Source organism: Bolinopsis microptera, chromosome 5 (genome assembly GCF_026151205.1).
Source record: "Bolinopsis microptera isolate Bmic1 chromosome 5, MBARI_Bmic_1.0, whole genome shotgun sequence".
NCBI lineage: Eukaryota > Metazoa > Ctenophora > Tentaculata > Lobata > Bolinopsidae > Bolinopsis > Bolinopsis microptera.
Genome location: NC_087076.1, coordinates 3,315,868 through 3,330,744, shown reverse-complemented (window position 1 = coordinate 3,330,744; position 14,877 = coordinate 3,315,868). Strand labels below are relative to the sequence as shown.

The following is a 14,877-nucleotide window of genomic DNA, read 5'->3' as shown; positions in this document are numbered from 1 at the left end:
CTTCGAAGCTCGGTGAGGCACAGTGGTGCATCTCGCCGATCTACCAAAGATTGCGAGAAGAATTATTTGATGCGCGGCGCGACCCATGAGTAGTGCATCGCGCTACAAGTTCATAAATAGAGATTAGGCGGAATGACAGGCTGAGCGCGTCCCAGTAACTCATCATGATTGGATCGTAATTCAAAAAATAATTTGACAAGAAGTGGGGCCGGGCTCACCGGATCACTTAATGATCGAACCGTATACGAAATATTCTTGATACATGTTTCGTATCCATGCAACGTATGTCAAAAATATTCTTACTGGGCGGTGCTCAGCCTGTCATTCCGCCGAATCTTAATTCGAGAAATTTTTGGCTAAGGAGCCCGGAGCATTTTTACCCTATGTCATAACTGGGGCCGGGGGTGGTTCGGAATCAGCGTCTAGGTCTGAAAATACATCGATCCTCAATACTCAATCTTGGTTAGTTTAAACTGCTGGGGGCCCTTTTAGAAAAATTTAAAAGATCGAGTGTAGAGCACGAGCATTAAGTGATTTAGCACGAGCTACCGGACAACCGAATCACCCTACAGTCGATCTTCGAGATTGTTCTAAAAGGGCCCCTGACAGTCGAAACCAACTTGCAGAATCGAGATATTTTCGGACGCTGATTCCGAATCACCCCCATACCATGACATAGGGTTAAAATGCTCCCCTGGCGAAAAACTGTCTCGATCACCAATCACGTGATATGACCGTATAAGGAAGTTAGTCTAATTTTTCGTTTAGTTAGGGTTAGAGCATATGCTTTTGTTAAAGATTGGGCTAGGGTTAGGATCAGATTAGAGGGTTTTGAATAGTCGTTCAGGGCCAGGCGCTAGAGAACGGGTTGATTGTCGCCCACCCAGACAAGCATGACATAGGGTTAAACTTAAATTTCCTCCCAGATCACCAGTTGTCGGCGAAAAATTGTTTTTATCACGTGACATGGTCGTTACAGGGAAGTTAGTCAAATTTCTCGTAACTAGGGTTCCGGTTACGGTATTAAGCAGATGCTTGAGTTAGGGATTGGGTTAGGGTTAGCCTTAAGGTCACAGTAGTATATAGGGCCATAGGATTAGGGGGTTAGGGGTTTGAATTGTTTGTCCAAACCATCTAAAGAACGTGTTGGTCACTTGATAGTCCACTGTAGAGTGATTTATCATCATCCCTATTTGATCGAGTTATTGCAAAATGAAAAATAGGTTTCGAAAAATTGATGCAATAGTGAATAGAGTACATAGATTAAATCGTTGATATTTTAACCGTTCACATAGAACCGTAATTTTCATAGTTTAAATAAAAATTAAACGAACACGCGAAACAATTATACTGTAAAACATTTTCAAGTTTAAAGCGATTACAATGACCAAGAACTCGAACAGTTCGACACCAATTAAGTTCTGAATACTGGCAAAAATGAGATTATTCAAAGGATTAAGTAAGAGCTGGTATTTATAAGTAAGACTATCAAAAGTTCGAAATATTGATAGATGTTTTAAGCTGCCTCTGTGTCCATGGTGTCAGGCGTTTCAACTTTCACATCCCCTTCAGTGCCTTCTTCACCTTCTGTCTTTTCTACACATTCCTTTTTAACATCCTCTTTCGTGTCTTCCTCTTCTGGTTTTCGTTTTCTGGTTGGAGTGAAATGAGGTTAGACATATTTTTGTTCGATAATTCACATCTAAAGTGCACTTTATCTTTAAGACAATAGTGCTTTTTTACAAAATCGGCGGCTAGTTGTCTTTGAATTAGAATTCAAGTCTAAAGAGGACAAGTTTAAATTTAGATCTAACCTATTTTTGTTGTTTGGCCTAGGTCCTCTCATTCGGTAACCACCTCGACCCCTGGGTCCAAAAGGTGGCGGTCCTCCACGTCGCATGTGTGGAGGGGGGCCTCTCCAAGGCCCACGCGGTCCAAGATGGGTTGGGAATGGCGGGGGGCCGTGACCATATGGTCCAGGTCCGTAAGGGGGTTGTCTGTGATGATGTCCACCTCCATACCCTGGGGGTCCGTAGGGTCTGGCTCCGGGATGAGGGGGTCTTCTCATTCTCATTCCTCGCATTCTTACAGGGTGAGAGGAACTGGGGTAGTTGTGACCTGCTGCTCCGTCGTATCCCTCAAAGTCTTGAGAGTCCATGCCTGAAGGATTTAACATCGAATTTCAGTTGCACCAAATTAAATGAAGAAATGAGCACGCCTGTTTTGAAAGAGTGGAAACTAACCTGAACCAGGCTCTTGCTCCACATCCTCCTCAGCAGCAGCTTCTTTTTCTGACAGTACTGCAACTCCCAGAAACTCGTGAATCTTGTTGAAAGCAAGTGCGCGCAGTCCTGCTTGCGCATCCATTGTTACTTTCTCTACTGCCTCCCTGTCTAGAGACTGTGTCAGGTCGACAGATGGCTCCGTGCAGGGATCTGGGATAGAGCTGTTGCTGCAAAACAGAACTCCAGCGGAGATAGCCTCAAGTATTCGTCGTATGATGTCTCCCGGTGAGAATCTTCGGCCTTGATTTGCTTGCAACAGTTGACCTGCAGTTTATATTCAATTAAGGTTCTACTGTGAGATAAAAAGATCAAAATAAACAAAAAGGAAACCCTGTACTGTGACTGGTTCAATACTGGTAGACTTAATTATATTTAAAATAAAAGTGGTGGAGTCTAAATTGGGAAGGGCGATGATTCACAATAATTAAAAAAATCAAATTCACAAACCAACTAAGACGTCTAAAATCCAAGGTTTTGCTGCATCCCTCCAATGTTGCTTATCTTCTTGTCTCATGATGTGATGCAAAACCCTCAGAGCGATAACAGAAGAGGGTACAGGGCTAACGTTAGCCTGGAACCAGTTGGCGTGCTTCAACTCCTCCAAAACTCGCAGACAATTTTTCCTGTCTAGAACTTTTGCTGCTACATCGGCTGGGTGGATTGGTGATCAATATTTCTCGACAGCTCGATAATTTGTTTTATGTACGCTTAAACTTACATTGCTTTCAGATGACTCTAAAGGCGGAGAAGTCAATTCTTTTAAATTATTATTTTGTCGAATAATAAAATTTGGGCCGTGATGAGAACGAGTTAACAACAATATTACAGCCCTGAAAATGAATAAAATGTCGAGAATACCTGTAATACTGGCGGCGGTTGCGTCAGCCTCCATAGCTTTAGAGGTCATGGTAATTTTGACGCTGAAATCTTTGGGGTCCGTCACTATGAATGCGCCTTTGCTTGGTTCGACAGTTACTTTCAGAGCTTTCTTTTGGGCTTCCTGGAGGATTTCATGTGTTATGAAGATAATATCTTCTTCATTTCTTTTTTCTCCTTCCAATTTGCAGCTAATTTACAGCTAAAAACAGATAGGCGCCTATATTAGGCCGGCCGATCACATTTCGATCGATCGATCGAAATGCGCGGCTTTTAAGCGCGAAATCTAGTCAACTTTGTATATCTGTTTATCGAGGCGCGTGACAACTACGTATGTTTTTAAATGCGACCACAACATCTGGTCCCACTTAATTGACTGCCAGTGGTGCTGTGATACGCTGGTTTTTAACATTCGTGGAGCTGATCATAACCAAGTTTTATTGGATATTTTTGTATTTGGTCAATACTCCGTTAAATCTCCGTTTTCAGATGTAAATTAAAACACTAACCGTCAACAATTCTTCGAACTTCTCCTTGACGTTTTGAAGGAGGTAAACAGTTGGTTTGTCAGTACAGAAGACAAGCATCTCGAGAGTCTTGTCTCCCTTTAGGAGGAGACCGTTAGCCAAGTCTCCAACTCTGACACAACCTTTTAACACCCTAGTCTCTACTACCTCCTCTCCCTCGACTGGCTCTTTCAACAGTCCTGCAGGATATCAAGAATTCAACTTCAACCGAAAACGTAATTTTAGGGACATTGTATTAGTTGTAGGGACATCGTCAAGCTACGTGTAGTTCGCTAGAAATGTTATACAGAAACAGTAGATCTATAGATGTGGATACTGGCGGGGAGGTGATAATTGTTTGTTTACATTAATAGTGAGCACATGTTAAGCAGGCTGAGGAGGTGATAATTGTTTGTTTACATTTTAGGTCGAGCACATGTTAAGCAGGCTGATGAGGTGATACATATTTTGTATTATAGAAGGCTTGTAACACTTGTAACGCCTTCTTGTTACCCCCCTTTGAGGGCCCCGAATTATTTTCTGAACGAAAGCTCAAAAATAACCGAGAAATCGACCTTCTTATTAACTCATTTTGATGACCGTTTCTAACCTAAAATTGCACGAAAAATCGATTTAGCTAGGTTTCAGAACCTATAAACACTTCCTTATCCCTCAAAATCGATTTTTTATAGTTTAGAATGCGAGCAACAAGCAATATATATTTTGATCCTTCGGTTCTACAGCTTTGACCTAGGGCTGAAACCGAAAGATCGAGGCAATCCTCACTTTAACTGATCGAACTTGAGCGAAGAGCAGAGTACGAAAAAACACAGCAGGTAAGCAACTCATTTTGGTGACTGTTCTTCACCTGTACAAAGTTGCACGAGAAATCGATTTAAAGGACCAGTTAACTGAAAAATTTGTAGTCTCCAATTTGGCTAAGATTTAAATCAGCTGTGACAAACTGGTAAAGAATCGTATCGCCGAAAGAACCAACTCTCTATCGTACGTGTAACGCGTGTTATTGCAATAATAAGCTGTGGCCTCGTGACGTCATAAAGTCCCTCAGTGCGCGCTTGCATAGCGTAATTTACATTACAAATGTTTATCATCGTCAATAAAACACATGTAACTCACTCAAATTTTAGAATTATGACTTTTACCCTAGTTCTCCAAAATCCTTATAGTTTTGGCTATCATTCTAAGTAAAGGAATGGCTGATTGGATGTACAGTGCTCACGTCATGATTTTAAACAGTGATATAGGTTCTTGAACAGTGGCGGGTGAATGTACGGTTAGAAAGTTTCTGCTATTACAACTTATGTCATATCACATATGTGATAATTTTGGATTGCTTTCATTGCTTAATTACACAAGCAGCTAGGGAGACTGTACCGATTATTTTTGTCCATGAAACTCTAACGAATTTAGAAAGGATCTAGATAAGTAGGAGTTTGTTCAATTCCTAGAGCAATTATATTTATAGCATATAGCGAAATTTATAACTTTAATCCGCATGTGTCAGCCAGTACAGGAGACAAGAAGTCTGGCTACTTTACGGCCGTTCCTCTGGGACCATTAGTAGAAGTAGCTTCTATCAGAACAGTGCCGTGGGAACATAATTCCCGCCAAAATACCCGGTCTCGGGTCTACCAAACAGTAATACTGTTCGGAGTGTACGGTGTGCAGTGTGTTTTGAATTAGACTTACGGCTTACCTAGTTGTTATCCTAATTGCATTATCATCGGTACATAACATAAATAAACTACTGGTAAGTTTAAATACCAAGTGCAAACGTGTTCAGTCAATCGACCCACTGAACAATTATAGAATTTCCAAGACCCTATTATTCTCTGGCCATATATTACGGCACGATCGATTGTTAGATGGCTAAACGACCAACGTTATAATCTATACAATTCTAAAACTATGAGCTAGCACTTTAATCTAAAAATACACTTTTTATATTACTCCTGATTTTTACATTTCACGTAAAACATTGTCGCCACAGGTTGATCATGGACACTAACAGCTTAATTTGAGATAAATGACTTATGAGTTTCTCTAAAGTTAACTCTTAAGTTGTGTACTCATTTATGGACATTTATGGAAATGAACCTGCAAATGTTCAAATACTCTCGAAACTTTGCACAGACCTTCCTGAAGGTATGAATAAACGATTTTCGTTTGGAGACATTTTTTTGACCGTGGAGAAAACCCAGGAGGGCCACGCCCATATTGACCCAATAACGTAACCGACCCCTTGCTTCTGAAGGTCGTAGAGGCTTCAAAATAGGCTTAAACGAAGCCGCATATGCATGTTTATATAGGATTTATTGAGCAACACATGGCCTAAAATCCTTACTTTTCGAGAAATTCGCCAAAAACCATTTTGGGCGTGGTACTGGTGCTGAGCCCATTTTCGATAGGATCGTGATAGAGTCTTTGGACAGGGTGCAAAAGAACCGCAATTAGCATATTAATATATGACTTACGAACAAACATATGCCTTAAAGTGCTTACTTTTTCAGTTATTGGCGAAAAACTGATTTTCGGTTCCAGAAATCATACAAAACTATGGGTATCTGGTAACTTGGGCTATGAAGGCCCTAAAGGTTTTTGAATGTGTGCAAATTGTGCAGAATGGCCATGTTTATATACAACTTATGAAGCAACATGTACCCTAAATTACTTACTTTTCGAGTTATTTGGGGGAAAAGATTGTATTATGTCCATTTTCTACCTGTAAAATACAGTCTCACGAGCTCTTCTGCGCGCGGGAGGGACTTTATGACGTCATCGCCAAAATAATACAAACGCTATTTACACGCGTTAGAGAGCAGTTAGAGATTTAGGAATTTCGACTCGTTGCTTAGTTTGCTATTTGTCACAATCTGTCAAAATATGAGGATAACTTTTTTTTCAGTTAACTGGTCCTTTAAGTTGGTTTTACAGCCCAATAACGCTTCCCTATTCCTAAAATTTTTTTTGTTACTCAAACAAAGAAGTTTTAATACTTTCAACACTACTATATAACAAATAATTTGAGGTATGACACGAGGAGAAACGGCACGAAAACGAAATGTCAAGAAAAGTCCAGAGAAAACTGGTGCTACAGCAGAAACGGATGTAACTGAAGATGAAGGAGACCGTAGTTGTGAATGCAGAAGGTATATCGCAGAGGAGTTTTCATTAGCTTGTGCAACCTGTGATATGTACTGGCATTATTGCTGTGTTGGACTGACAGGTCTGACACAAGAAGAAGGCGACCATCTGTCTAACTGGCGTTGTCAGAATTGTTTTATATCACCTTACATAAAAAGCAGAAGGACTCAGACCTCGAACCCTGATAATGAAGAAACAAAAATACTACGGAATGTTATTAGGCAGGAACTTGAGGCTCTTACACCTTGTATCAGAGGGGTTGTTGAAAACGCAGTGAACGAGAACATTCCAACTAACTTTGAGTCTGAAAAACCTAAAGAAATATCAAAGATAGTGAACCAGGCTTTCCAGTCCTTCGCTGATGTTACTGCAAATAGTCAGAAGAAAGTTATGGAAGAAATGAGCCTACAGCAAGCTTCACAAAGTGTTGTCAGTAAAGTTCAGACAAAGATGCACACTGATGCATATGAGCGAAATTTAAGGAAGCTCAATCTGTGTGTTTTGAATGTACCAGAGAGCAAGAAAGCTAACTCCAAGTTACGCCAGGAAGAGGACTCGAAGTTCTGCAAGGAGACACTAAAGATTGAAAAAAGTGACTTTATCAGTTGCCATCGTGCAGGTAAAGTGGATCCAGGTAAGCCAGACTCCTGTCGGCCATTGATCATCCAGACAGCTGGATGATGAACTGTGCTTTAAGTTTACACCAACTGGAACCAAAGGAATATACCCGTGAGTGCTCCCTAGCTTAACTTGGACGGTAAGTGTTTGACAAAAAAAACTAGGACACGAATTCTCTGACAAGAAATGTATGTTACAGGAGCAGGCACTTGCGGTGTACACAAGGACGAGCATGGTTGTACCCATAATTGAAGTACCAGTTCAACATGGTGCAGTTCATTTTCAACAGGTTAGACAAATAACTCAAAATATCAATTTGTGTGGTGTAATTAGTTATTGACGTTTTAAATGTAAACTTGGAATCAGTCTTAGAATTGTAATAAGAGTTTGTGTAACTTTAAATGTTGCACTTGCCCTCAAATGCAATTGCGTTTATTTTGTGTGTGTGGGGTGTTTATTTTAGATGAGATAACACGGAAGTATTGGTAAAATTGATAACGGGTAATGGGTGCGCTGTTGCTATGGTTCGAGTTCAATGGACCTCTCTTTAGTTCGTTAACCAGCTACATTTTATTTCGGTTCATGGGTTAGAGCTTTGCTGTACGCTATTAAAATTTCTATTTAAAATCTACTTGTATTGAATGAAACTGGCAAATATTTTAGCTAGTACCGTACACATTCGTGTCGTTTTTTCCTCCTCAGTCCTCCTCATCCTCCTCCTCCCCCTCCTCCTCTCCTCCTTCCCCTCTTCCTCAGTCCTCCTCATCCTCCTCCTCTTCCTCCTCCTTCCCCTCCTCCTCAGTCCTCCTCCCCCTCCTCCTTCCCCTCTTCCTCAGTCCTCCTCATCCTCCTCATCCTCCTCATCCTCCTCATCCTCCTCACCCTCCTCATCCTCCTACTCTTCCTCCTCCTCCTCCTTCTCCTCCTCCTCCTCCCCCTTCTTCATCCTCCTCATCCTCCTCCTCTTCCTCCTCCTCCTCCTCTTCCTCCTCCTCCTCCCCCTCCTCCCCCTCCTCCCCTCCTCCCCTCCTCCTCCTCCTCCTCCTCCTCCTCCTCCTCCTCCTCCTCCTCCTCCTCCTCCTCCTCCTCCTCCTCCTCCTCCTCCTCCTCCTCCTCCTCCTCCTCCTCCTCCTCCTCCTCCTCCTCCTCCTCCTCCTCCTCCTCCTCCTCCTCCTCCTCCTCCTCCTCCTCCTCCTCCTCTGTTTGTCTGTTCGTATCTTCAGTCATCCTCCTCCCCAGTCATCCTCCTCCTCCTCCTCCTCCTCAGTCCTCCTCAGTGGAACGCTCCATTTGCTATCTGAAGCGGTACAAGATTTTGGGAAACAAAGTTGTGGCGAAGATGTTGCCTTATCTGAGCGACATCGCATTCGTGTGTGCCCAACTTGTCAATTTGAACCCTGTTTTTTTAAGGGAGGTGGACAGTGATTTTTTAAAAATGACCAGGTCTACTTAAATAACTAAAAATTATGTTAATGTTCTGTTCCTGACTGGACGATAAGCACCACAGTCAGTTGGGGGAGAGACCAACACACTATCAAGATTGTTTGACTATCGTAAACAACCCCCGCCCCCCCCCCCCCCCCCCAACAGTTTGCATTGTAGTTTGTACATGGGCAGTGGGCACGGTTACATTATAACGATCACGGATCACACAATTTCTAGTTCTGCATGACGTAATCATGGCGTGTGTACCGAGGTGCAGAATATAGGAGCACCTTGAAATTGCCAAGCTGTGGCGGAGATAACAATGTGAACAAAGGGTCAAATACAGATAAGAAAGGTAAACATACGATATAATGTCCCTCTGCTCACTCTTCCTGTTTGTGATTGGACGGATCAGCGTCACGTGACAGAACACCTCTATTACAATTGGTCGGGATCACGGAGCACATCAGGGCTGCCCGTCGTCCGAATAAATTTAATTCAGTTGTTATTATGATTGTTATATCATGGTGTTGGTTACCTACCTTTATTTTGTTTCTTTTGACTTTGCTATCGTGCTCTGCTCTGAAAATTGTGATAGAACCTGTTCGAGTTGTTAACGAGATGATCTCCTTGTTCTTTCGTTGCAGAATCATCATGTTCTTTGTTTGAGTAACAAAAAAAAATTAAGGAATAGGGAAGCGTTATTGGGCTGTAAAACCAACTTAAATCGATTTCTCGTGCAACGTTGTACAAGTGAGGAACAGTCACCAAAATGAGTTGCTTACCTGCTGTGTTTTGTCGTACTCTGCTCTTCGCTCAAGTTCGATCAGTTAAGGTGAGGATTGCCTCGATCTTTCGGTTTCAGCCCTAGGTCAAGAGCTGCAGTAGAAGCGAAGGATCAAAATATATGTTGCTTGTTGCTCGCATTCTAAACTATAAAAGATCGATTTTGAGGGATAAGGAAGTGTTTATAGGTTCTGAAACCTAGCTAAATCGATTTGTCCTGCAATTTTAGGTTAGAAACGGTCATCAAAATGAGTTAGTAAGAAGGTCGATTTCTCGGTTATTTTTGAGCTTTCGTTCAGAAAATAATTCGGGGCCCTCAAAGGGGGGTAACAAGAAGGCGTTACAAGTGTTACAAGCCTTCTATAATACAAAATATGTATCACCTCATCAGCCTGCTTAACATGTGCTCGACCTAAAATGTAAACAAACAATTATCACCTCCTCAGCCTGCTTAACATGTGCTCACTATTAATGTAAACAAACAATTATCACCTCCCCGCCAGTATCCACATCTATTGATCTTCGTATTAGAACTTATCAAAATATACAGCACAGTGACTGAAATAATAACCTTTGTCCTTGAGTTCAGCTTCAGTTTCGTCTCTCATTGTATCGGAGATGGTTTTCAGATTATCCTCCGTCACTTTCACCAGGTTTTTAATGTTAGTCAGCTCAGTAGGGTCGGGGTATATCTCATCATGCAGCTTCATTATCAACTTGTTGTCGTTGTTATCTCCCTCGCGAGACGCCTGTGGTAATTGTGTCGAGCAAATTGTAATTCAAATATTTAAAATCATACATGGTATATATGTCAGCTGGTGTTAAAATAAAATAAAATAAGAGTACAAGTAGATAATTGGCTGAATGACTACTCACGAAGCCAGCTGATTGTTGAACTTGACCGGGTGTTATTTCACTCTGCTCTGTCTCCTGCCACTGCTTCCACTCCTCTTCTCTCTGCTCTTGCATGTTTCTCCACTCTGTCGACACAATCAGTCAATTAATATCCAATTAAAATGCAATTAAAATCTAATTACAATCCGATTAAAATCGCGGAAACTTATATTCACATCACGCATGATATTGTAAGCTCTGAAAATAAATCGGTGTTTTTTCACCGCCTACACGATTACTTTCTCGTAATAATAAATTAAAAATAGCTCAAAAATACAATAGGTCAGACATTTCTTAAAACTAGATTAAGTTCCTTTTCTCACCCTCTTCTCGCTTCCATCTCTCTTCCTCCCACTTGCTACGTCTTTCGTCCATCATCTTCCTCCGTGCCTCAATCTCCTCCAGACGCTTCTTAGCTCGCTCTTCTGCTTGTTGATTACGCTTGTTCTGAAAATTATTGTCATTATCACAATTCTGTTATCAACCTCAAAGTTATTTCAGTGAAATCTATATTCTACAACTGAGGTACTTAATATTTCATTGAAAAGTGCTGAAAACTATGGATCCACTCAATTTCTTGAAGTAATTTATCAAATTCTTACCCTTTTCTCAGTTCTGTCAGCTTCCTCTTTGGCGATGCGTTCGGCTTTTTTCTAAATGGATGATAGTTATATTAAACCGCAACTAAAATTAGATATTATTCAATACGTAAAATTCTTTGAAATTTGCTATCAATGAAGGAGGAAAACATAATTAGTCATTATCAAGGCATCAATCTTTCAGATTTTGGCGAAAATTGAGGACATGGTAATTACCGTTAAACTACCTTTATTTTCAGGATAGAAAAGTTAATCTTGATAGGAACATATTCTATATGTTTAACATTCGCAAGAAAAAAGATAAAACATACTGGAATAAGAAGTGCCCCATTGAATGTAGCTACATGAAATCAGCAAAATGGAACACTTCTTAAAAACGATGCGCGTCTGTCACACTGTAACAGTATGTGTAAACAAATATTATTTACCGCAAGTTCCTCTTTGACCTTCTCAAGATCAACTTCTTCTTTTTCTGAAGAATAACCAGGTCTTCGCATTGGTTACAATTATCTCTTATCTTCAGTACATGAACCCAAATGTCCGAGTCTGTACAGAATTTACCCGAAACAGAGTTGCATGGTTACCATGGTTACATGGTTCCTGTAAGTAGCTCTACAGGATGCAAGACTGAGTGAGAGCATTTTGCGCAGGCTGGATCAAATGGGCATGCACTGGGTAAAAATAGCTTCCAAATTATATAACGAATTAATATGATTTATAAATTCATTTTCTCTTGATATGAGGTATCATTGGGGTCACATAAACTTTAATAAAATTTATCAGTATTGAAGGTTAAACAGACTGATCCCTTCTTTTTTACACAATTCAAGGTTTAAGAAGACACTGGCCATTCCTTTAGTAGAAGAGCTCTTAGATATTACTCTTTTGTTAGTTTCAAGTTGTGAAGCTAACGGGGCAAAATAAATCAGACTTTTAAAGATATTCATAAATTCACGATCAAAGAGATGGAATCTTTAAAATTTCAACAAAACATTTCATAGTGATACCAAGTACACATCGCAATAGGTGTAAGTGAATGTAATCAATGCGGCAATGCAAAATTTAAGTAATTTTGAAAAAATTTTGGAGCTAAAAAGCTTTATTGAATATGCTATACCTCCTTTGTTGTTAGTTACAGTTGGGTTAGGAATAACTTTCCCAAGTTTCCTAAACAGCAGAACAGTCTGAAAAATGTGATAGTTGTTATTACCTACTAAACATTGCCTATGATTTATCATTTCTTCAAATTCTTTTTATTACCAAAACTATGAAAAGTCTAATAGGAAATGTATTGATAGTTGGTGGGTACGTTTCCTGCTAAATTTCTTAAAAATAACTAGGAGCTAACCTTACGAGGTAAAAAATTAAATCTTACGGTAGTTTCTCAACTCGAAGTTTGAAACTATGACTACCTCTACCTCATAAGAGAAGATAAAAAAGTAGTGATCAGACACGATATACCCGTTGTACTGTGTAAAGTATACTCAGTGTACTGTGTAAAGTATACTCTGTGTACTGTGTAAAGTATACTCTGTGTACTGTGTAAAGTATACTCTCTGTACTGTGTAAAGTATAGTCAGTGTAAAGTGTAAAGTATACTCTGTGTACTGTGTAAAGTATACTCTGTGTACTGTGTACTGTGTAAAGTATACTCTGTGTACTGTGTAAAGTATAGTCAGTGTACTGTGTAAAGTATACTCTGTGTACTGTGTAAAGTATAGTCAGTGTACTGTGTAAAGTATACTCAGTGTACTGTGTAAAGTATACTCTGTGTACTGTGTAAAGTATGTACTCAGTGTACTGTGTAAAGTATACTCTGTGTACTGTGTAAAGTATAGTCAGTGTACTGTGTAAAGTATACTCAGTGTACTGTGTAAAGTATACTCAGTGTACTGTGTAAAGTATACTCAGTGTACTGTGTAAAGTATACTCAGTGTACTGTGTAAAGTATACTCTGTGTACTGTGTAAAGTATACTCTGTGTACTGTGTAAAGTATACTCTGTGTACTGTGTAAAGTATAGTCAGTGTAAAGTGTAAAGTATACTCTGTGTACTGTGTAAAGTATACTCTGTGTACTGTGTAAAGTATACTCTGTGTACTGTGTAAAGTATACTCAGTGTACTGTGTAAAGTATACTCTGTGTACTACCTTGTTATGCTTGCTGCCTGTCATATGAGCAGAGAACGCTTGTTCGCCAGTACAGCTAATGTCACACAGTTCACATCTGTAAAGTTTACCGAAGGAATGGTAACCACGTGCTGGCTTGTTATCACCTCCTTCCTTCTCCTTCTCTTTCTTCTTGTGCTTCTGTCCATTACAATGCTCTTTGTAAGTCTGAGCAAAGTTAGAGTAAAAGTTAGGCGGGTGTGACATGTCTGTAAGATTAGGTGATACAACTGGTTCAGTAAGAACGAAAATTTGGTTCTAGTAATATAAATTTAAATTCAAACTAAAGCTGAAGTAAATTAGAAAGTTAAAGTAATTAACAAGCAGTCCATAAATATAACTTACCAAAGCACCCATACAGCTAACTTTGCAGATTTCACAGTAATATGTTCGAGGAGGTTCTTTTCCAGCAGCAGCATTTGCTTTAGTCCGGTTGTACCAGTTTTGTTTGGTTAGTTTTGTTTTGGAGCCTTCGTGAGAACCACGGTTAGCAGTTGCAGCAGATGAAATAGCTGCAGCTGTTGCTGCAGAAGCCCAATCAACCTGAGAAATGTATTATTCCATTAACGTTAGCCATCAGAATAAATATATTTTTGGGTATGTTTATCATGTCAAAGCATGTTATCAAAATCATCTTATAATTTGTTAATTAACAATTTACATAGTTGTAAGTGGTGGAGGCGGTACTCTGAGTGGTAGCGGTTGGGTTGAGAGTATAGGAAGTGTACGTAGTTCCAGGAGTTGTGGCTGCATAAGCGGTTGATACACTTGCCCCCGGGGCAGGATACGTATTGTAGGTAGTTTCTGCACCTGATTATGAAAGTAGTGGATATCAGACTATTCAGGTACTTTTGTACTAATATGTGTCCTGTATAGTGACAAAAGTAAATTATTTAACTTGATCATGTGATAATTGAGATACTACTGTTTAAATTTAGTAATTTAAGGAAAGAATTACCGGTGATAGTAGAATAGGTGTTAGCATATGGAGACGAATATGTTGTTGAGTTACCAAAGTAACTACTGTAGTCACCCATAATTTGAACTACCTATCGGTATATTGTGAGTAAATTAATGTTAAACATATACATTATACATACACTCGATGCAGTTTTAGGGAAGGGAATTACTCAGTGTTCTTTAATCCACTTTATGTGATAACTTGTAAGTTTAAAATTTAAAACTACTGTTCAAAGTGCACAGGAGTGGGGATCATGTTTTTTTTGCCTTTTTTGTCCGTGGGCTGTTTTCAGAAAATAGGGTACCGCACGGACAAAAGCGGACAAAAACGGACAAACATTGTAACTTTTGATTTAAATTGTCTCCACAATTTGTAACGGGCTATCTGCAGAAACTCAGAAATGGGTAGCATGGGTAATGACCATGGTCCTTTCTCAAACTTTCAATCCCTAATTAGGTACAAAGAATAGTCTACACATTTTTTAATAACATATAAAGGGATGAAAATCACTTTATTTATGAAAAATATCGTGTAACAACTTTTCCATAGTACTGGAGAATAAAACTCTGTTAAACAAAAAAATTCTTTATTAAAG

The 14,877-nt window shown here is 39.7% G+C and overlaps 1 protein-coding gene across 1 annotated transcript; it reads right to left on the bottom strand.

Annotated features, from left to right (window-relative positions):
- Positions 1-1,224: 1,224 nt before the first annotated feature.
- On the bottom strand, positions 1,225-14,366 carry LOC134815996 (zinc finger RNA-binding protein-like). The gene is made up of 16 exons (XM_063824648.1): positions 14,280-14,366; positions 13,983-14,131; positions 13,667-13,864; positions 13,304-13,489; positions 12,272-12,338; positions 11,583-11,626; positions 11,158-11,208; positions 10,879-11,002; positions 10,538-10,641; positions 10,233-10,410; positions 3,671-3,867; positions 3,144-3,285; positions 2,733-2,936; positions 2,244-2,549; positions 1,815-2,160; positions 1,225-1,652 (listed from the first exon to the last, which is right to left on the bottom strand). The coding sequence occupies exons 1-16, from the start codon at positions 14,356-14,358 to the stop codon at positions 1,517-1,519; spliced, it is 2,511 nt and encodes an 836-aa protein (XP_063680718.1). The 5' UTR covers positions 14,359-14,366; the 3' UTR covers positions 1,225-1,516.
- Between the last annotated feature and the right edge of the window lie 511 nt (positions 14,367-14,877).